Source organism: Typopeltis vanoorti, chromosome 6 (assembly GCF_054136105.1).
Source record: "Typopeltis vanoorti isolate ZY-2024b chromosome 6, IOZ_Tvanoo_1.0, whole genome shotgun sequence".
Taxonomy (NCBI): Eukaryota; Metazoa; Arthropoda; class Arachnida; order Uropygi; family Thelyphonidae; genus Typopeltis; species Typopeltis vanoorti.
Genome location: NC_143554.1, coordinates 134,055,702 through 134,080,957, shown reverse-complemented (window position 1 = coordinate 134,080,957; position 25,256 = coordinate 134,055,702). Strand labels below are relative to the sequence as shown.

Sequence of the window (25,256 nt, the reverse complement as noted above, 5' to 3'; positions counted from 1 at the left end):
CTAAAGTATAATCTTTACTTCTATATATAAATGTCCTTCTTACTGCTGCCACATCCAGTGCTGTTATCCTCACCAATTATAGCAATGGTATCCATAAATTTTATGTCCTTATCAACCATTGTCATCAGGTCCTCTATCTCCTCTACTTCTTTCAGGGTATCTCAACTGTGTGTACTGTATTCCATCCTTGCCTTCCAAATATCTTAATATTATACTAAAATCTTAATTTTTATTTTTATTTAAAAGTCAAACCTTGTAACTCAAAAAAAAAAAAAAAAAAAAAAAAAAAAAAAAAAAAAAAAAAGATTTTATACAAATTTGTCCAGATCAGGCTGTTACAAGCATCCATGCTATAAACAAGTGCAAAGACTGTTTATAGCCTTCTAAGTAAAAAAGTACAGAATATGCTTATCACTCAGAAGCTCAGCTGGCTTTTGCTAACTTTTGCCATCATCCTCCATGTAAAAAAATGTGAAATCACATTCCACTCTACATATATCTTCTGTTATTAATCTAGTAACATCCCCTCATTAACTTAAAATATCTCTACCATATTTTCTTTTCTACCTATACACAAAACTGCAGTTTTTTTCTCTCAACTTCTCCCCATAATCAACATTCCAGTTTTTTGCATCATAATGGAACCTAATGGAAGTCATAATGGAAACTAGCTATGTATAGTCTAATCAATGCTTTAAACCATGGCAAAACCACATCTCCTTATTCCTGTTTGTCAGAGTACTCTTGACCATCATCCCCAGATCTTGAATTTCATCCATCTCTTGAAATACCATTTCAGGAGGTGGAATCCAGTCTCCAATCCATGTAGTCATTATGTTATTCATCAGCATCATTCTCCCTTACACATCAACTTGTCTGTTATACAGACAGGAAAATTCAGAATATTTTGTTTTGATTTTTTTGGAGCGATCACCTTGCTTCCTAGATATGCCATTAAAGAAGGCTGACTTTATTATACCACATTATATTTATTTAAATTAGACAGAGATTAGCCGGTCTGGTTGGCCGAGTGAGTAGCGTATCTGCTCTCCAGACAAAAGGCTGCGGGCTCGAATCCAACCGTGGATATGGATGTTTGTGATTGTCTGTGGAAATACCAGTGGTGGTCAGCAGTAGATGGCATTAGCATAGTTGAGGTCAGTTGGTGATTGAGTGTTGGAGGCAGAGTTGTGGAGCTGGTGCCCTCCCCCAGTGAGTCTTTGGACTCCCTGGAGGTGTCAAATAATAATATTAATAACATATGATACTTGTAACGCAGAGATAATATGTAAAATTGTAGAAAGTTTTTTCACCTGGTTATAAATTACATTAAAAATGCCAAGAAATGATATTCTTGTTTCATCCTTTAACCAAGTGTAAACAAACAAAGTTTGCGTGAAGTTTCTTCACAACTAGGCTACTTGTATTATAGAGACTAATGACTCCACATCAATTGGCTTGTTATCCAATAACACAAAGCACACATCCTTTTGGGTGTGTATAATGCTAGCCAGACCACTTTATTGAGGCAGCATCAGTGGAAGGCAGACCCAGAAGAGATATAATGCTAGCCAGACCACTTTATTAATCTGGCTCAGTGGAAGGCACACCCAGAAGAGATATTGAGGCAGCATCAGTGGGAGGCAGACACAGAGGAGATATCAAAGTTGAAGTAATGCAGAAATTATATTTATCTCACATACAAGTAGTGAAAAGGTGTCACACCTTATTATTAAAATATGCTGGATTAGAGCTAGTTATTGAAAGTTCTTTCACAGTTAGTTATAAATTAAATTAAAAATGTCAAGAAATCATATTTTTGTTTTATCCTCTATCCAAGCATAAGCAAACAAACTTTGCATGTGAAGTTTCTTCACAACCAAGCTACTTGTATATAGAGAGCAATGTTTCACTGAACCTTTTCATGGCGCATCGCCAGTGGTGGGGTGATGTAGACTAACAGGTCAGTTGTGGATGTAGATTAATGGAAACCATACTGGTGGTTGCTGATTAACTGGTGAGCTTTTAAGTAGTTGAGAAGTTGACTGTTAACAATTTTCTCCATTATTTTGGAAAGGATTGAGGGCAATTGGTCAGTAGCTGGATGGTAGACTTTTATCTTCCTTTTTTGGAACAGGTTGGATACATGCATAACAAACAGATGAATGATATAATCACGTAATCACAAGAAAGATATTTATTTATTTATTTATTTATACAACAAATAACAAACAGATGTTAGCTCTGGAGCATGGCATTTTAAGTACAACCGGAGTGATGCCATCAGAAACAGAAGACTTCATAGTGCCCAAGTTGTTTAGCATTTTTCAGATATCCTTCTGCCGAAAAACCACAGGTGCTCATTTGTTGGCATGGCTGATGGTGATTTGCCTTGGTCATCAATGCAGGAGATGGAGAAAAAGAGTGATACCAGGAGGTTATTTATTATTTATTTAGCATATGGAGAAATACAAGAAATTATTGAGCAAAACTACTTCCAGACTAAACAGGATAGGTTCCTTATTAAAGTCGTGCAAAAAGAAAAAGAGTCAACAGATAGAAGTGATTCCGTTAGTGACAATGAAAGTTGTCCTACCCAATACAATTACTGTAATATGTAATTGTAATGTAATTAATAAATTCGATTACTTTATGTATATTACATTTAAATAATAAAAATATAAAAAGGTATACATATATAAGGTATACGAAGGTATATGTATTTTGTATTAATCATTTTCATATGAATATTTTTGAGTTTTGGAATGAATCATCTGAATTTCCATTATTTCTTATGGGGAAATTTGCTTTGATATACGAGTACTTTGGATTACAAGCATGTTTCTGGAATGAATTATACTCGCAAACCAAGGTACCATTGTATTTGCTTTTCCAGTGAAAATATCACTGTCTAACTCCACTTTGAAATTTGCAAATTTGTCAAGTTTGTTGTCATTTTCTAATTATGTCCATCTTGTACTAAAAAGAGCCAAATATTAATAAAAAATGAAAATGTTAAAATATATACTAAAAAAAAAATCTTCCCTCCCACACATCCTACACTCCATTCAGGCAAGCAAAACAAAGTTTTATTGCAGTGCCAAACACACTTATCTAAGTACATGTGTCCTAACATCCTGTTTCAAATTTTCAGTTGCAGAAAATATGTGGTTACATCTGTTCATAATGCAGTCAAAGGGTACAGAAACCAGCCGATTAATATAAAGCAAATTTTAAAATCAAACAAAGATGTGTATATATATATGGCCCTTTCACTCTATATATGTGGAAGGGTTGTAATATATATATATATATAGAGTGAAAGGGTCACACATATACATACACATACATATATATATATATATATATACACATCTTTGTTTGCGTTTAAAATTATGTGGAATTATATGTGGAAGGGTTGTAATATGCCATAAGTAAGTTCCACATAGGAGTGCAGTTTGTAAGGTATAATGTCGCTGCAAGATGTGAATGTGTTAAAGCTATAGAATTTATGATACACTGATATTTTCTATTATATTTGAAAAAATGCTGTTCATGACCCACTATCGATTTGCAACCCACAGTTTGATAAACACTATAAGACTTAGTATGGCATTCACATTATTTTCTTAACGAAAATCCCATCCATAAAAGGGGATAAACTTATCACATATTTAGCACTGTGAGTGTGCTAAGAGCAACATTATCCAGAAACCTTGCTGCAGAGACTAAACATAGAATTTTTTTTAAACCATTTCATGTTTCCAAATGAGCAGGGTAATGGAGTTGTGGTCATCAACAATATTTAAACATGCTGGTGATGGAATTCATCTTCTGACTACACTTTGTGTAACACAACTACTAAACACATTTGAGATGAGTTTTTTTGTTTGTAAAAGTACAACTGTTGCATCTAGAAGAAAGATAATACTACAACTGGAGTCCAAGAATGACTTGTTCATTTTGATAGTATAGCATTTTGACCATATCAGAAGTAATAATCATTCTGGCCAAAATGTGTACCATGTAAATTCACCAGTCAGCTTATTTTATAGTCTGTTTTCTTACATTTTTATATATATATATCTTTAATTTTCCTTAAGTTACTTTTTTAAGTCCACACATAATACTCACTGGTGAGTATTATGTGTTGCTAAATGACTGTGGTATATCAAAAGTTAACCAGTAGTCTGTAATTCAAACTTCGTTTATACATTGAATGAAATTTAAGAGTTATAATGATTGATAAGTCATAAAAGTCTGATTTAAAAAATGAGCTCAAAAGCTGTTTTATTACATAGGCTGTTCAATAAGTAATAAGACTATATTTATACAGAAAACAGATTACCTTTAATTGTCATCATTTACATGGTCTTTTTCGAAGTAACTACTGTGAGACTCGATGCATTTGTCCAAATGTTGCGTCCACTTCTTAAACACATGTGAGAGTCCGTTTTTTGAGAGTTCTTTCAAACCGTCTCCGCAGCTTTTACACATGCTTTGTTGCTTTCGAAATGGCGGCCTCTTAGTGGTTTCTTCAGCTGAGGAAACAGCCAGAAATCGCACAGTGCGAGATCAGGACTGTATAGAGGGTGTGGTAGGATATCTGTGTTGTTCTTCTGCAAAACGTCCACTACACAACCAGCAATATGTGGCCTTGCATTATCGTGGTGCTAAGAAGCCATTCTTCAGCAATGGACACTTCCTTTTGACGTGCTTGATGATAATCACTGCTGTGTTGATCATTGTCTCTGTGATGGACGTTGAAGGTCTTCCCTCACATTCAAGATCTCTCACATTTTGCCTTCCTTCCTTAAAAGTTTTATGCCAGCGAAAAACACTTGCCCTCGACATTGCTTCATCGTGGAAAGCTTCGCGTATCATGTTAGAAGTGTGCGATGCCGATTTTTGGAAACGGACACAAAATTTAATCGCATAACGCTGTTCCAAGGACCCCTCCATTTCAAAGACTGGTCACACCTCGTAGGTGCGACGATGAGCACTTGCGTTTAGTCACGTGACACTCTGGCACATCAGCCCGTATACACCATCTATCAACCGCTTCTGTTAATACAGACAGCAACATTTCTTTATTCCACAGAAATTAATATTGTGATGAGTGGTTTCGCCACAGTAAAATTAGTCTTATTACTTATTGAACAGCCCATGTATATACAACTACTTTTACACGCTAAGAAAATTCATGTTATCATCAGGGTTTGTAAATTAAAAAAAATTACCAAAGAAAGTGTTTAATAAACCTGTATACTTTTTGCCTTGCTCCTAAAATAAAAAAGTAAAGTATCTTTCTTTCTCATTAAACCTGCATTATTTTCAAAACATTTTAAGTCTTGTAGCAATGTTTCTGGCTCCATACCACTAGCCCACCAGAAGTGACTACTATTATTATTATTATTGAGTTGGTTATAGTCACTGACTAGAGAAATAATTTCAGGGCCAGTTTTTCAGATAGTTCTAAAGTTATCTGATTCTTCACGCAAGCATGTGTGTTTCCCTCTCTCTCACCTGGGAACTAATTTTTAGGTTTCAAAAAAATAAACAGAAGCTATGACACTATTTAGGCTATAATACCCATTAAGTTTAGGATCACAAGATGGCTGCAGCTGCTTGAGGTACTCTAGTTGTTTCTTAGCAGTTTCCAAAAAGGTAAACCATATAGAAGTAATTAGAATTAAAGGGTTCCACCTATTCTCTTTGCAGAACGCCTAAAATTTAAACTTAGTTTTATTTTATTGTTCTTTTAATGAACTCACAAAGAAACTGAAATCGAGCAGTAAAAACAATATCCATTTGAAAAATCAAATTTTCATTTTACAAAATGCACACTTTTTTCTTCTTTACTATTTCAGAATTGTTTATTTACTAAACATGAGACATTTTCTTTGGATTTTATTAGACCATGATTCTTTATAAACATATGTATACAATCGTCAACCAGTTTTGCCAGCTTGGGTCTGTCTGGCTTCTTCAGGACAAGAATGGCTACACTAACATTAAATGCTACAACAGAAGAATATTTGTTACAACAGAAGAATAATTGTTTGCCAGTTGTCTTAAAGACAACTGGCAAACAATTAACGAAAACGAAAAGGAAATAACTGAAGAAGAATTAGAAATCAGCCTGAAAGAAACAAGAAACGGAAAATCACCTGGAGAAGATAAGCTAGGTTCAGAACTATATAAATATGCAGGAACAAGATTCAAAGGAAGACTCTTATTATTTTTAAATAAAATTTACTCAACTGGTATCCCCCCAATAGAATGGAAAAAAGCAATTGTGATTCCTATCTTTAAGAAAGGTAATAGAGATGACCCTAAAAACTATAGAGGTATCAGTATACTAAATTCATGTTACAAAATATACAGCAGAATCTTAAATAACAAACTAATGAAATATTCCGAAAACTTTATTCTAGAGGTACAAAATGGATTTAGAAAAGGACGATCATGTATAGACTCAGCCTTCTGCCTAAAATTAATAATAGAGAAAAGAAGAGAATGTAATTTAGAAACACATATTGCATTTATTGACTTTGAAAAAGCATTTGACAAAGTTAAAAGAAACATATTATTTAACATATTAAAAGAAAGACAAATACCAAATAATATCCTAAAAGCTGTCACAAGTATATATGAAAATAATCAAATACAAATAGGATTAAATCATGAGCTATCATATACAAGAGAGATAAACCAAGGGGTCCGACAGGGATGTCCCCTCTCAGCAACTCTTTTTAATATCTACTTAAATGAAATAATAATAAAATGGAGTAAAAATTTACATCAAGGAATAAAACTTTCACCTACAGTTAACTTAAACACTCTCCTCTTTGCAGACGACCAAATAATAATTACAAATTCTGAAGATAACTTACAGAAAGCTATTTTAAATCTAAATGAGATATCCAAAGATTATGGTATGATAATATCAACGGAAAAATCAAAAACTATGGCCTTTAAAGGACAAGATCCAGCAAGAACTAAAATAGTATTAGATAACAAGATCTTAGAACAGGTGAATTCATTTAACTACCTAGGATGTATGATCACTTATGGAAATGAAAAAGATATAAACATAAAAATTGCAAAATATTTAAAAATAACAGGAGTAATTAACTCTATATTTAAACCAAACCTAGTTCAAAAACAAACCAGGCTAAAAGTATACAATACATTAGCCCTACCGGTCTTAATGTATGGAAGCGAAATCTGGACAATAAAACAAAAAGACAAACAAAGATTAACAACAGCAGAAATGAAGTTTATGAGAAAAACTGCAAAGTATACCCTATTTGATTACAAAAGAAACGAAGATATTATGAAAGAATTAAACCAAGAACCAGTAATTGAAAAAATTAAAAAATATAAACATAGATGGATGGAATACGTTCAAAGAATGAAAATGAAAGAATGATTACCAAAACAAGCCTTAAAGTACAAGCCATTAGGAAAAAGAAAACCAGGACGTCCTCTTAAACGATTCAACGATGACTTCTAAGGCTGGAACAGGCCATACTAGGCCTAAATCCTTGATACATATGATGATGATGATGATGTTTATTTACTAAACATGAGACATTTTCTTTGGATTTTATTAGACCATGATTCTTTATAAACATATGTATACAATCGTCAACCAGTTTCGCCAGCTAGTGGTTACACTAACATTAAATGCTACAACAGAAGAATGCAGTAATGACCTTAAAATCAGTTTAAAAAATTGAAAAGGACGCACGACATTAAGAGCATAAAGAGTGGAGAATTAATCATTGTTAGTAGTTCACATTTTATAGTTTTTCGTGTAATTCAGTTCTACTAAACATAGTGAATTTATTAAGCTTTTCCAAATGCCTTTTAATATCATGCCTTGATTTCTATTCAGATTGTCTCCTGTACGAGTACCACTGCAGCTTCTTTAAAGTTTCTACATTTGAAATCTTCTTCTTCTTCAACAGCTCCATGTATGGCATGGAGCTGTTGTCCCAATCAATGGAATGGTTCGAAATTGAGAAATGATGGGTTAATCCTGAGGTGTCTGTTCTGTTGTTGTTGACATCCCCGAAAAAAAGAACATATCGCAGATGTCAACAACAACACACCTTTTTATGGATGTTATGTTGACAGAGTCTTGTGTATTGGGGACAAACAAAACATTAAAGATTTTCTAGTAACTTCAGTGATAGATTGCATAGAGCATGAAGGAGAATGAGAAGCACTTTTATTTCTAAATGCATATAAATATACAATGGTTCACGAAGATTTAAACCAGTAAATTACCCATGTAAAGCAGATTTTCTTAAACTGCATTAACCACAACAATTAATAAACTATGTTAATTTGACAGCTAAAATAAGAGTTGCCAACTCACAAAAGAAAATAAATACTTCTTATAATAAAATCTTGAAATTTCCATATGTATAAAATATACATAAAGCTATAAACATAAATTTATACATTCTGATTACAAAGTTGTTTTCACCAACTATTCTAAATTATCAAATCAATTAAAGATAACACTGTGGAATACAATCCATGAAATTCTACAGTGTTGCAATGTTGTTTACCACTTCCATTGTCAACCAAACTGTAATGCCACCTATATTGGGTATAGGATCAGATCACTTCATTCCTGCTTGTATGAGCATTCTTGTGATTGTTGTATACCATTACCCAATTTTTTCCAAAGGAAAACCAAAAAACAAACTAATCAAACCCAAAAAAGTTCCAACCACAGAAATAGTAATAAATGCAATCAGATACAGTCATGTTCCACAAATAGAAAAAGTAACCATTCTTAATTTCCAAAAAGATAAAACACAGTTTTATCAGAAAATATCAGAAAAAATTGAAATAAAAACACATCGCCACAACACTATCAATGTCCACTACTCCCATCATATCTGATGTTTGGAAGCTCCCGAACAATAAAAAACCCTTAACCAATCAAAATGCTTTTACAGCACTGACACAGCCTACATAACGTGCACTATGAAATTCTGTTCTTTTATTCTGATGACAGCTTTCTAAAACAAGCCTTTAAAAATTAGTCTTTTTTTTTTTTTTTTTTCATCTTTCACAGTTTTTAAGTTCTAGATTTTTAATCCTTCAATATATATCGACTTTTAATTTTTACATGTTTTAGTGTATTTATTTTCCCAGGGGCTTCCGTCTTGGGAGTATGTGGTTAGCAGTCATGGGGTCCCGAGCTGAGCCTGACATTGCTTCCACTTGTGTCAGTTTCCTTCTATATTCTTTCCTATATGGCCTCACTTGGCTGACTCTTGCTTACTTCAACCCTGAGGGTATTAGAATACTTGAGGCCTGAAGGTGGCTCTCCTTTTCCCAACTCCTACTCTAGCTGATAGAGGGCAGCAGCTCTACTAGTACTTGCTGGAGCACTGCAGTGGAGAAGGCAACGAGAAACCACTCCACTAATATCCCTAGAAAATTTTAGTAGCAATGAATAGAACTTATAAGGGGCAGCTACAAGCCCAGCAAACCAAGGTGGTCTCTCTTGGCACAGAGAGGAAAAGAAGGTGCACATTGGAATGGATACAACATTGGGAAATAAGGACGCTTTAAGGGCTGATGTTCCTCCCGATCAAACCTCTAAAAGTGACTTAAAACAAGCTATAAACAAACTGAAAATGAAAGATTGTCAGAGAATCAAAATTGCAACATGGAATGTGAGAACAATGAACAGGTGTGGAAAATCAGAAAATTTTCCACATCTGTGGAAAATTAGAAAAATGGATAAAGGAAAAATTGATATCACAGGGCTCTGTGAAGTCAGATGGGAAGGAATAGGTGATTTTTATAGTGACGAAGTAAGAGTAAATTACTCAGGTTGAGATAAAAAGGAAAAAGGAGTTGCACTTGTTTTTAATAAAAGAACAGCAAAGAGCATCATTAGCATAAAATGTCTGAATGACAGGATTACGGTGGTAAAATTGAAGGCTGAACAATCAGTGGACATAACAATAATGCAGGTATATATGCCAACAAGTGACCATTCAGATGAGGAAATAGAGGAAATGTAAACATAAATGTAAATGAAACAATTACAAGACCTAATTAAGGAAGAAAAAAGAAAAGACTATATGATTATAAGGAGATTGGAATGGAGTTGTGGGTGAAGAAGAGGACAGGAGTGTAGTAGGAAGATACAAACTAAGTAGTAGAAATGAGGGTGGGGAAAGGTCAGCGGAATTCTGTAAAGAAAATAAGCTAATAATTATGAATACTTGGTTTAAAAAATCTAAGAGAAGACTATACACATGGAAAAAACCAGGAGATACAGAAAGGTATCAAATTGATTACATTATAGTAAAGCAAAGATACAAGAATAGTGTAAAAAATGCATGCATGTATCCTGGAGTTGATATTTACTCTGACCACAACCTACTATTCATAGAAATAAATGTGAAACTAAAGAAAATAAAAGAAGCTATGAAAAGGAAAAAAATGGAACTTAGAGAAATTAAAAAATACCAAGGAATTTGGAAATAGATCGGAGAAAGAATTAGAGGAAACAAGTTTTGTCAAAACTGAAGATCCAGAAAAGAAATGGGAATAAGTTAAAGAGAAAATAAAGAAGATTGCAGAATAAGAAACTGGATATGTAAGATCTAAAAGAATAAAAAAAACTTGGATAACTAATGAGATGATTTCTCTGATGGAAGAAAGAAGAAAATGGAAAAATAAAGACACCCCAGAAGGGAAAATACAAGGAAAGCAGAAAGAAGTAGAGAAGATTGGCTTAAAAAAACAATGTGAAGAAATAGAAAATTATGAGAGAGTGGGAAGGTATGATCTTTTGTATGAAAAAGCAAGAAGCATGAATCACAAGAGAAATGGAATTCGAGATAGAGGCATAGAAAATAAGAATGGAGAAATCATAACTGAAGAAGATAAAATCCTAATGAGATGGAAGGAATACGTTGAAAGAAATGGCCATTAAAGAACTAAAATGTGGAAAAGCAGAAGGAATAGATGAAATACCTGCAGAATTCCTGAACAACTTCAGAAGAAAGGAACTGAAGAAATAACCAAAATAATAAATTTAAGTTATAACAAAGGAGATTTACCAAAAGATTTTATGACCTTAATATTTATACCTATAACTAAAGAAAAGTAATGCAGTGAACTGCAAGGATTTTAGAACAATAAGCCTCATTTCTCATACATCAAAAAAAAATACTTATGAGAATCTTAACAGGAAGAATTGCATCTAAAGTGGAAGAATTTCTTGGAGAAGATCAGTTTGGTTTCAGGAAGGGTAGGGAAACAAGAGATGCGATTGGACTATTAAGAATAATAAGCGAAAGAAGTCTGGAAGTGAATAAAGAAGTTAATATCTGTTATATAGATTTTGAAAAAGCTTTTGACTTTGTAAAATGGGATAAGATGGTGGAAGTAATGGAAAAGAATGGTATAGATTGGAAAGACAGAAGGCTAATTATTTCACTATATATGGGACAGACTGCCATGGTGAGGACATATATGGTACAACAGAACCAGGTATCATTGGACGAGGAGTAAGACAAGGCTGTTTTCTGTCACCAATTTTATTTAACACGTATTCTGAAGCAATGTTAAAAGAAGCACTGGAGAATTCGGAAGAAGGAATAAAGATTGGAGGTAAACAGATATTTGCAATAAGATACACAGATAACAAGGCATTACTATCAAACACTGAAACAGGACTACAACATCTGTTGAACAGATTACCAGAATCCTGTATCAATTATGGAATGAAAATTAACATCAGAAAAACAAAGGTGATGAAAATAGCAAGGAAAGAGGCAAATATGGATATCAGAATAAATGGGAAAAAATTGAATCAAGTAAATACATTTAAATATCTAGGAAGTGTTATTAGCAGTGATGGAAGATGTAAAAGTGACATACAAGCAAGAATAGCGATGGGAAGAGATGCGTTTAATAGAAAATGGAATTTATTCAGAAGTAAAATGGATAGAAACCTAAAAAAAGACTAATAAAATGTTGTGTGGAGTGTTGCCCTCTATGTAGCTGAAACTTGGACATTGAAGAAAGAAAAAATTAAGATTTTGAAAAGCTCTGAGATGTGGATTTGGAGAAGGATGGAAAAACTCAAATGGACAGATAAAATAACTAATGAAGAGGTCTTAAAAAGAGTAGAAGAAGAAAGAAGCCTGTTAAGGAGGATAAAAAGAAGAATGGGAAACTGGATCGGACATATTCTGAGAGGGAATGGAATCATCAGAGATGCCATCGAAGGAAAAAGATTGGAGGTAAACAGAAAAAACCCAGGGGGAAGAGTAAGGAAAACAATGCTAGATGACATGCTGAATGGAGACAGGTACACAACCTTGAAAGAGAAGGCTCAGAACAGAAGAGAGTGGAAGAAAAGTTTTTGCTACTAAGAGAAGAACCTGCTCAATTGCAGAATATTCAAGAAGAGAAGTGTATTTATTATTAATATCGCATCATTCATCACTGAATTCATTCTTTGTCCATGTTCCATCATCTTTTAATAATTATCATATCTTTTTTACACTTTAAGATTGTTTTATTTATATCTCAGATTTTAAAGTTTAAAATTACACAGTAGAAACAGCTCACACCCCATTTCTCCCACCTCTAATCTTTGTTTCATCATATCCTATCCTTCTCCTTTCCCCCAAAATGTCTATTTTTCACCTTCTTCCCAAAGAATTAATTCACAGCCCACCCTTGAAACCCGGGTTTTAAATTCACATAACTTTGTCTTACCCGCAATTCTCTCACATCTCTCTCTCTCCACATTTTCAACCCCCACCTCCTTTCAGTCATACTTCAGCAGTGGTATATAAATGTTTACTGTCGTGTGTTAGATGCAGCTCAATAAGAAGACAATCAGCAACATTCTACAAAGGTATGTCCAAAATTATTCATTCCTTATATTCTTCATAGATCTATATCTTTAAAACATCAGTAATGCTAAAAATTGAGTAAAAAGCCAATGACATAAAAGGGGGTACTGCAAAGAAATATAGAAAAAGTAGCCATAAAAATGAATATTTATTTAGAAAAGTAACATGGAAAATTTTCCATGTTATAAAATTTAAGATTAAAATATCTTAAATTTTAAGATTCGATGGAGCTCCATCTCTACTTATTAATACCATTCATTCGTTACCATCTACTATCTTCATTTCAAGTTTCAAAGTTCATAACTGCCAAAAAAAACAGCAAAAGTAGACAAATAATGCCTATAAATGATCATTAAATTTTTTAATTTAAAAGAAATGCAGTCAAAAGGCACATTCAGATCCAAGGGTGCTCCATAAAAAATAAAAGCTTTGGTTATCTCTTTACATAAAAGATTAAAAAAGGAGAAGCATGAACTATAAGTTCAGTGAAAATATAAAAATCCTACTGCATGATGTATAAGAATCCTACATTCTATGGCAAGCACACCTGTTCTTCCTCTTCCACTCATGGCGGGTTGAGTTCCTCAAAGACAAATTTTCGGCATTTCTTTTGTCTGCTGTCTTTTTGTGTAGTTCTATTATGGAGTTTAAGTGGGTGCATTCTTTTATGTTGTCAATCCATATTTTTCTTGATCTTCCTCTGCTGGGCAATCCTTCAATTCTGCCATTTAATATGCTTGGTAGTCTTTCTGGGTTCATTCTTGAAACATGTCCAAACCAGCTTAGTTTGCTTTTTTTAGTGTCGTAATTATTGTTTCCTTGAAGTTAAGTTCTTCTCTGACTTTTTCATTTGTTTTATTGATTTTTCTTAGATATTTCATCCATTTATTTTTTTTTCTTAGGATCCAGCATTCTGAGCCACAAAGTATTGTAAGAATTATCGTTTTATATATCTTTAGTTTGAGTTCTTTACTTAATCTTTTATTGTTCCATATTTTTTCTAGTCTTCTCATTGTTATCCATCCATTATTGATTCTATGTTTTATGGTTTTGAAATAATTGAGATCTTCGGTGATCTAGGTAATTACATTTTTTTACTTGTTCTATATTATTGTTTCATTTGGACTGTTTCCCCTTTTTCTTCCTATTACCATTAGTTTTGTTTTACTAAAATTGATTTTCATATATTTGTTACTTGTTTGATGCAGTTTGGTCAGAATATTTTCTAACGTTTATTGGTTGTCTGTAGTGATAACTATGTCATCAGTATACTTTAAGTATGTTATATTTCTTCCATTTACAGTTATGCTTTTGCACATCTGTAGTGCTTCATCTGCTACTTCTTTTAGGTATAGGTTAAATAAATATGGTGACAATGGGCATCCTTGCATAACTCCTTTTTTAATTGCTATTTGGTCTGTTTCTGTATTTTTGTATTTTACTACTGCTTGTTTCTGAATAATAATTCTTAATACAATAGGTATTTGTCAATCCCTCTATTTTCTAGAATTTTAATGAATTTACTTCTGTTTATTGAGTCAAAGGCTTGTTTGAAATTTATAAAGCATCAGAGTTTAGATGTAATTTAATATGAAAATTGTATCTATTGTGCTTCTATTACTTCTAAATTCCATTTGCTTTTCTTCCACTTGTTCTTCATAGGAAATTTTTAACTCTGTTTTGATATGCTGTATAGTAAAATTTTAAATAAAAGACTTGCCACTATTATCGATAGTTTGTTATTAGAGGAACAGGCTGGATTTAGGAAGAGTAAAAGTTGCACTGCTGATGTATTCACACGAAAACTACTCATCGAAAAAAAAAAAAGAAAAAAAGATGAGAATTTAATTTACAGACTCACCTGACATTCAAAGATTATGAAAAAGCCTCTGACAGTTAACACAAAAAAAAATATGCAATAGAAGACCGAGGCTATCCTTTGACTTTTGAGCTGTACTTGCAAATTTTGCTATGTTACACTTCAACTTCCTATCCACCATAATGCTAAGATTCCTAGCATCACAATTTTCCCAAGCATAATCTACATATATAGAATGCCATTGGAAATCTCATTATGATAAAGTGTATAACACTGAAATGACAACCATCATCATCTTCCAACAGTTTTAGCATATTCAAGTCATCCTCTAAGTGCTCCACATCATCAGTAGCATTTCTGATTGCCTTGCATCTTTCGAATGTCAGCAATAGTGGAATATCTTCTGTCTAGTCCTTTCCAACCTTTTATTTCCCACTGCACGTTAAGCTAAATCGCCTGTCACAGCCAAGTAACTTGGCTGCTATAAAACTTGATTAATACTCTGAGAAAGAGCAGTCATCTCTACCAGCTTGCATACTATGGCTATCAATTGCATGTGTTCATCTAGCCAGTTTGCTTGTTCAGCAGGGCAAAAAACTCAAGTATCCAGGATGGAAAGAAATACTCCATTTGAGACAGGTTAGCTGATCTTTGACTGAAAATCCTGATAAAGGTTTTTTGCATCACAGAGGATTCAAACTAAGTTCCTTCAAACTGAAAGGCATTATCAAAACCAAATGGGCTATGGATGCATCAGGTTCCCTCCCAATATTTAATGTACAGATTGAAGAATGGTCCAAGGGATGATCCCTAGGGTTCAGGTACATCATCGGTAGTAACCTTAAATTTGGCAGGTTCACCCCCCGCACGCACACATATCAATACTACTTTCTGATCAAACTATTATCTATTAAGCATATCCATTCCTTTTATCCAACTCAGCTGTAACAATGAAATATGAACAAACTGCATAGACATTACCTCCCTTTAGTAAACTCATGCTATTCCATGGAAAGTATAGCTTGTTTGTCAACCCATTTCTATATGTTATTTCTTACCACCTTCTCTAAAATGTCAGCAAGGAGATGTGCTTTGCATTATGGGAGATATTAAGATGTATATTTTATAAAACATAGATGCTAATAAGCTCATTTTTTAGCCTCCAGCAAAATCTAAGTATTGACATACTACAACTTTGGCACGTAGAATTATAATAAAAAGTTGAAAAAAAATTAAGCATTTTTACTTAGTAGAAAATATTGATAATTTGTAGTTTATTTATTTAATCACTATTTACCTGTTTCCTTTTTCGAATAGTGGGGGACTCCATCCCTTCAGGAAATGCAAATTCTTTGAACTCCTCAATTTTTTTTCCTGCTCTGTCCTGCATCTTATCATGTTGAGGCACTAAATATAACAACAGTTTATGAAATATGAAAACAAATTATGTGTAAAATAATAATTCATACATTATTATTATGTGACACCTTCAAAGAATTCTCACTCCACTCAAACTCAGTGTTTCCCTTCCACCAATTACTAATACAGATATCAATACTAACACCTATACTAATACAGAATATCTAGATTATTATTTTTTTAATATATTGATCCCATACACAGAGGTCGAAGGACCTATAAGCACCTCAGTGTCATGTTTGGGGTTACTTTGAAAATTTACTAAATGAAGGAATCAATGATAAAAGTAAAGAAGAAGAAATATTCAAGAAGAAAGGAGATAAATGTATTTCAATGTTGAAGGTTAAAAGATATCAAAGATCTGAAATGCAGAGGAAGTTGAAGTAGATATTTGACATACAATATGGATTATGCATATTTTTCAACAGCTACACCACAAAATCTAGAAACCTGGTCAAAAGAACAAGTCTAGATGCACCTAATGTAGAGTTTTTATTGTATCAACCAATCAAGAAGAATAAGAGAGGAATTCTACTACTGGAATACCCTGTGGTAACTTCTATGATGATAACGTGGCATAAGAAGGACTACTACTACTGGTCATTTGATTCTAGTCAATCTTTGCAACAAGCAAGTAGGCTTTTTTTTTCCCTTCATGAAACTTGTGATTTGTAGTCTGTGAGTTTGGAGACTGGATACTTACCAATTTATGGGGGTGCAGTGTCCTAAAAAAGAAAGGTTACAAGCAGGGTACCACAGGATTCTGTTCTGGGACCCACTATTGCTTAATTTATATGTCTATACGTCAATTATTTAGTTCAGAATGAAAGAGAAGAGATATTCAGTTGTTTGCTGATGATGCTAAATTAGGAAGAACAATGACAGAAAGTTCTAATGTGATGTTACAAGAGGATTTGAACAGATTGGTGTTTTGGACTGAAGAATGAGGATGTAATTTTAATGTTGCTATAAGCAAAGTTATGCACTTTGGCCATAGAAGGTGAAATGAAGTTTATCATATTGGAGGAACTTTGCTTCAGGAATGGAGGAGTCAAGTGATCTGGGGATATTCAAAGACAGAGAACTGGAGTTCAGAGTCACATCATAAAAGTTGTAAGAGTTACCCAGAGAACTGCTGATAGAATGTAAAGAAAGCTGACATGTATAGATAAGGAGGTCATAGCTCCAATGTATAAGTACTAATTATCTCATTTGGATTTCTGTGTGCACATCTTGTCACCTGGCTAAAGAGAAAAATATTATAAATTATTAAAAAAAAGTTACACCAAGGATATGTGGTGCTCCAAAAATTCACAAACCCAGCACACCTCCCCTCCCTACATACACCACAATGCCTTGTCCAACAGCTGATATAGAACATACAGTGACCACTGCAAACTTGCCAAAAAAGGAAAATCACTTTCCCTCTTCATCAAAAATTCTATTTATTTTAAAACATTAATAAAAAATAACCTAAAAAATTCAAACATCATAATTAACTTTAATATTATTTACCAATCTAACAGATAAGCTTAGGTGTTGATGGTTATTCATGACTTATTTTTCACGGTATTAACAACACCACAAACACTTTTAACAACAAAGATGTTTTATTAACGCTTATATTTCGCTGATTTTCAACTCAGCATCATCAGAGCACAACACACATGTAAACGTGACAGTGAGTGAGTGAAACAATATAATTGCAAAAGACAAAAGATCTAAAGTCCTATTTTTGGCGCCCTCTAACGGGAAAAAAAAAAAAAAAAAAAAATTAATACATGGGGAGTAGGGGGAAAACAAGGGGTCATCTTGGAAGTCTAAGAGTGTGGTTAGTAAGGGTGTGCAGACTAGATATTTTACTTGGTAAATGAGTGGAATGGATTGCCAGAGGTGATTTTAAATACCCCAAAATTGAATAGGTTTAAGGAGATGCATGATAGGTATTGTGTTAATGGACAGGTCTTAACTCCATGGAGTGCCAATATAAATAATAATTCTCATGGAGCTGCCCCTGTAATCCAACCTAGGCAATAATTAAATTTTAACTAAATGATATTTTAAAGAGGATTATGAATTTGTCATAGTGTTGTGTATGTATTTTTTTGAAGGTAAGGTACAGGACTTTGAGCTGACATAGTATATGGTTTGGTTTATAGTTTATTTGGCATAAAAACAACAAAGATCATACTGCACCATATTAAAGATTACACCTATACATAAATAGTTAAAAAAAATTGAAAACAATATACATGTACAAAAATTAACTTACACAATACTGCATCTACATATAAACAGAATTACTGCAGACGACACAGCAACATACGAGGATGATCTGAAAAGTTCTCAGCCTTGACCAGAGATTGCAACACTATTGGTAAGATTTTTTTTTCTAAGTTGGTACATCTGTCGTAAGCATCCACATGAAACTGCACGTCATTCTATCAAGCAGTTTGTTTTATACAGTAAAACCTCGATATAACGGACTAATTCGGGCAAGGGGGTGTCCGTTAAATCTGAAAGTCCGTTATATAATAAAGTAGATTTTCCGAATGTATCGGCCGGCAAGCGTTAAAACTGCTGCAGAAAATCACGCCACCCGACCAAAGAACCAATTACAGCGAGATTGGTGTGATCACGTGCTAATCATTCGCCGAACATGTTTTATGAACAGTGACTCATTTATGTTGGCTAAATTACTACAGTGTTTTTCAAACATATGATGGCCTATTTGCCAAAATTTGTTAAAAATATCAGGAAATTAATAACAAAAAATAACCTGTTAATTTAATTATAAGCAAATCTTGGTTAAAAGCATTTTAGAATTAAGAGGGTGTTAATTTTCTCATGTGACATACGGATCGGAAATTTTGTCCATTAAATTGAGGGTTTACTGTACAGCTGTCTGAAACAAAAGTGTGTCTGTATCCCTTGAAATGGATAAAATTGAGTATCTTGCAGTTATAAAATTCTTTGTAAAAAAAGGTTTAATGCCAAAAGAAATTCATTTGAAGTTAATAGTTTATGGGCACTCTTCTTCGTTTTCGACAATTAAGAAATGGGCTGCTGAGTTTAAAGGTGGCAGTACAACCCTTGAAGGTGATCCACGTGAAGGATGTCCAAAAAAGTGCAACATCAGAAATCATTGATCAAATGCATGATATAGTATTGGATGACGCGAGTCAAAGTGCGTGAAATTGCTGAGACTATAGGCATTTCAAAAGGAAACGTAAGATATATTTTGCATGAAGAATTGAAAATGAAAAAGCTTTACACAAGATGGGTGCCGCACTTGTTCACAGCAGCTAAAAAATGCACTGGCATAAAAATCTCTGAACAGTGCTTGGAGCATTTTAATAAGAATAAAACTGATTTTGTGCGTCGATTTATTACTATGGATGAGACTTGGATTCACCAGAATCCAAACAGCAGTCAAAATAGTGGGCAGAAACTGGTTGTTCAGCACCAAAGAAGACAAAGTCGGTTCCATTAGCAGAAAAGGTCATGGCATCAGTGTTTTGGGATGCTAAAGGCATTTTGTTTATTAATTATCTTGAAAAAGGTAAAACAATAACCAGGGAATATTATTCTGATCTTTTAACCAGACTAGATGAAAAAATTCGTGAGAAAAGACCAGGTTTGCAGAAGAAAAAAATCATCTTTCATCAGGACAATGCACCTGCCCACAAAGGTGTTTTGGCAGTGGGAAAATTAAGGGATCTGCACTATGAATTGTTGGAACATTAACCCTAATCCCCAGATTTGGCTCCCTCTGACTTCTATCTCTTCCCAAAACTAAAACTCTTCCTCGCTGGTCAGCGTTTTTCTTTGAATCAAGAGGGGATTGCAGCTGTAGAGGGGTATTTTGCAGATTGCAATTGGAAGAATGACGGTACGTTGCGCCCTTCAATTGGAAAAGGATTAAGTTCAAGTCTCATCATGACAGGAGGAATCTTTATATAGGCTTTTTCAGTTGAAGGCGAGTTAGCCGATCTCATACAGTGGTAGCAGGGTTTTTTCTCCCGGAAACTTGGGTTTTTCATCCTGCATACAGAGAGCTCGGCCCTTCAGAACACACGCAATTTACAGACAAAATACTAGCTATGGTGGTAGTGGGCGGTGGATGGTGCTGATGTAGATGATTGGTAGTAGAGTTTCGATGTAGTGGTGAAGACAGAGTTGTACAATGGGTGTCCTCCTGCAGTGAGTCTTTGGACTCCTTGGAGGTGTCACGAATAATAATCTTATTGAGAACAACTACAGGGACAGGATAATGTAGCATCACTGGAATAAATGTATTAGTCTTAAGGGAGATTATGTTGAAAAGTAAAAATAATTTTGAAATTATAAATTCGTTTTTATTATTATTATTACGTGACACCTACATGGAGTCCAAGGACTCTTCGAGGGAGGGCACCTACTCTACAAATTCTGTCTCCACCACTCAATTCACCAACTACGATGAACCACAACTACACCAATGCCATCTACTGCCAACCACCACCACTAGTATTTTCACAGACAATCACAAACATCCATGCCCATGGCAGGATTCAAACCCGCAGCCTTTTGGGTGGAGAGCGGATACTCTAACCATTCGGCCAACCAGGCCGGCTTGGTTCCCATGCCAGGAATTGAACCCGGGTATACATCCTCCATTTCATCCTCCTGGATGAAAGCCAGATATCCTAGCCATTAGACAACATGGGAAGCACAGAATCTTAAGATTATACACACACCTACAACAGTCAATCAACACAATATGCTAGGCTCTCAATTTTCTCATTGTTAGGCTGAGAACTTTTCAGACCACCCTCATACAAGGTCAAAAGTTACAGCAGTACATAAATAATCAATAAACAAAATGCATGTACAAAACCAAGCCAAGGAATGCAGTTCCTTGGCTTGGTTATCTATATGTTGATAAAATGACTGCATTTTATCAACATATAGATAAAATGACAACAAATGTTATTACAACAGTACATAAATAGGCAAAAGGGAATTATTATACAATATGCATGCATAAAAATTAAGCTTAGCAATGTGGTATCTACATATAAACAAAATTACAGCAAGGTTACACAAATATATAACGTGTAGTATAGCAATACATATTAGTCAAAAAATAAACTACTAAATAATATGTATGCACTAAAGTTAAGTTAAGCACTGCAGTATCTACATATAATCAAAATTACAAGGTTACACAAATATACAAGATCAAAGGCTATAGCAATACATAATTAGTCAAAAAAATAAACTGATAAATAACTAATAAATATATGTACAAAAGTTAAGTTAAGCAATACAGTGTCTATATAAACAAAATTAAAATCAAATGCGTTTGTACAAATTAATTCTTTGTAAAAAATTAAAAACATCATGAAATCTGCCTGAGTGTATATGGCTTGGCTAGATTCGTAAAAATTTCATTCCTCTCTCGTGTAAAGTGCTGGCACTCCACCAGGATATGACAAATAGTGAGACACGTATTGCTGCATTTTTCATGCATAGGAGGGTCATCAGTCCTCAGTAAATAAGAGTGTGTAAGATGACTGTGACCTATGCATAGCCTAGCAGGAACAACTTACTCTCTTCTCTTTATATGTTGACTAGAATGCCAATGCTTAATTTCAGGCTTAATATCATATATTTTTTTTGTTAGTGCTTCCTGCCATGATGACTGCCGTTGAGTAATTAACTTTGATCTTATAAACTGTCTGTATATGGTACTCTTAAACAGTATGTGGAGAAAGTATGAGCTGATTTAGCAGCTGCAGTCTCATTTCCCTTAATTCTAATGGCTAGGAAACCAGCACAACTGAACATCAAAATTAAGGATTTTCATTTTGTACAACAGGTGTAGTACCTCAACAAGCATTGGATGTGGATTATACACAGGAGAGGAGATACCCTGTAAAGAGCTCAATGAGTCTGTATAAATTATACACTTTTAGTAGCAGTTTTCTTTTATATGCACAAGTTCAAGCTGAATGGCATGTAACCCTGCTGTATAATTTGATGCAATCGGGTGGGATCTGGTTGGAGATAATAATATCAGGAAACACAGCAGCACAGCCAACAGAGATGTCAGTTCTTAAACTATCAGTATAGGTGGGCAAGAAATCAGAGTGTACTGCTCTGTGTGCATTAAACAATTCCAGGTATTCCAGATGGAGTATGAGACTTCGGTAGCTGACAAAGCGAGTGGTTGCAGGATGGAGTGCAAACCTGCCATGGAGGGATGCTGTTATGTTTAGTGTAGGCAACGTTGTCAACATTCATACTACCAACAGCTTGCATAGTCTCTTTAACATGCATGCCAAAAGGATATGGCAGTCTGAAGTGTGTGATATTGAGCTTCCCAATGCAGAGAAAAGAAACTAGTCCATATAGTATGATCTGGGAGAAACTTTATCTTTAGGGCATAATTAAGAGACAACTGTTTCTGCCAAAGTGATAGAGCTGGTTCATTTGCTTCAACATAAAGACTGTGAGTGAGTGCGAAAGGCGCCAGTAACTATCCGTATACCCTGATGATAGATGGAATCCAACCATTGCAAGTTACTCTGTCTTGCAGAACCACAGACTTGAGACCCAATATCCAGCTTTGAATGTATAAGTGCAGGATAAAGACAGAGCAACAAAGATCGATCAGCACCCCATTCAGTGGAGGATAGAGTGCAAAGGAAGTTCAATGCTCTCTGGCACTTTTCTCTTAGTTGACAAATGTGTGCTAGAATGTAAGTTTTCTGTCAAAGATAAGTTCCAAGAACTTGGCTTCGGTAACTTTTAGAATAATAGTTCATCCCATTCTTAATTCAGGATCTGGGAGAAGAGTGCATTTTTGACAGAATTGTACACAGACACTTTTTTTCTGTTGAAACCTAAACCAGTTACTAAGAGCCCACAGAGAAACATGATCAATTGCTTGCTGAAGTTGTCTTTCAGTTACCCTCATGTTATGAGAGTGATAATAAATTGTGAAGTCATCAACATATAGAGCATTATCTACAGTGGGAGGAAGCTGCTCAGTGATTGAGTTAACTTTAATAGCAAACAGTGTCACACTTAAGACAGGGCTTTGGGAAACACCCTGTACTTGATAATGTGGTCGAGATAGTGTACTTCCCACTCTGACTTGGAAAGTTCGCCTGGATAGAAAGTTTTTAATAAATATAGGAAGGTGTTGTTTGAGACCCAAGTTATAGAGGTCTTTTAATATGCCATATCTCCAGGCTGAATCATAAGCTTTTTCCATGTCAAAGAAAAAATGAAACATGGTGTTTCTTGCTTCAGAAATGCATCTTTTATACAAGTTTCTAAAGGAACCAAATGGTCTAAAGTTGAACGATGTCTATGGAACCCACATTGTGTATTGGAGAGAAGATCGTTGCTTTCTAAATACCTGAGAAGTCTGGAATTAAGCATTTTCTCTGGTATCTTACAAAGACAGCTGGTCAGAGCAATAGGTTGGTAATTATTTGCTTGTGTTGGATCCTTTCCTGGTTTTGGGATAGCAATGACAACTGACTGATGCCAAGATTCTAGAAACTCTTCCTCTGCAAGTATTCTGTTGTATATTAAGAGAAGAAGATCCATAGAAGATGATGGTAGATGTTTTATTATTTCATAATGGATGTCATCAGGCCCTACTGCACTAGGGTGAGACTGTACTCTTTTTAGTCCTCCTTAACAAATGGCTGATGGTATGGCTTAAGAACATTGGTAGAAAAATTTGGCCTTTGTTTCTCTTGCTGCTCTTTCATTATTAAAAATTCAGGAGGATATGAAGCTGTTGCTGATATTCTGGCAAAGTTTTCTCCCAAAGTGTCTGCAATAGCTTTGGGATCAACAATAACACTTCCATTATGGTCTAAGGTAGATAAACGGTGTTCTATATCTACGTTTCATTTTCCGGATTTTATCCCATACAATTTTTAGACTGGTCATTTGATTAACTCATGTAGTAAATTGGACTGATGATTATTTTGACTCTGACATCTCACATAATGTGCTTTGGCCCGAGCACGTTTAAAAACTATTAAGTTTGATGTGGTGGGGGTATCTATGAAATATACCCCATGCTCTGTGTTGATCTTTCTTGGATGTCTGGCAGAATGGAAACTGAGATGATGTTTTTGGGATGGAGGCTGTTGCTGCCAGGACAATGCACTGTTATATACTTTACTGCTTCATTGATAGGTGTTTGACTGATGGTTATCAGAATTAAATTTAGCAAGATGAGAAAAAGTGTTCCACTCAGCCTGGTCTATTTTCCATATGGGTATCCATGTGGGTGAACATGGTTCCTGTGAAGACATTGTGCATAAAACAGGAAAGTGATCACTTCCATATATGTTCTCTTCAACATCCCACGTGAGCAGTGAAAGAATGGAAGAAGAGCAGAATGTAAGATCAATTGCAGAATATGAGCGGGTAGGCATATGGAAGAAAGTATTAAGTCTATCAATTAAGGATTCTTTCAATGATTTGACCTCGCCTATTAGTGTTGGTACTACCCCACAGAGTACTGTGACCATTAAAGTCACCCATCAAAAGACATAGGTTCAGGCAGTTGCAAGATAAGATTATCATGATCAATTTCATTGAACTCAGCACTCAGTGATAAATAAATTGAACATACTGTAATAAGAAATCCCACAGAGAGGCAAATCACTACTGCTTCCAGAGCAGTAGTGATTTGCCTCTAACAGAATATGACTGTGCACTGGGATAGCTACTCCTCCATGAACAAGACCATCATCAGTTCTGTCCTTGCATACAACAGTGAAATTCCTAAAAGGTGGGGGTCCTTATTGTCAGAAACAGAAAGGTTTGTGTTTCTGCAACAAAATCTCAATATCATCAGTATTCTGGCAAAATCCATGACAGTTCCATTGTAAAAATTTTCGTATTGGTTTGGCTTTATAGACTTGTCTGGTTTTCAGGAGGCCAAGGGCTTACCTTTGTCAAGTTTATATTTATCAATTGTTTTTGGGAAGTATAGACGCCCAGTGTCCAGCTCTTTCTCTGGTAAAGTATTCAATACATCTGATATGTTAGGATCAGTTGGTAAGTTTAATTTACATTCAGTG

The 25,256-nt window shown here is 34.5% G+C and overlaps 1 protein-coding gene across 1 annotated transcript in view; it reads right to left on the bottom strand.

Annotated features, from left to right (window-relative positions):
- Irbp (Inverted repeat-binding protein) overlaps window positions 1-25,256 on the bottom strand; it is a 252,925-nt gene that overhangs the window by 33,612 nt on the left and 194,057 nt on the right. Inside the window, exon 14 of the mRNA XM_090393723.1 lies at window positions 16,034-16,143. Within this exon, the coding sequence (XP_090249849.1) occupies window positions 16,034-16,143 (110 nt within the window). The remainder of the gene's footprint in view (window positions 1-16,033; window positions 16,144-25,256) is intronic.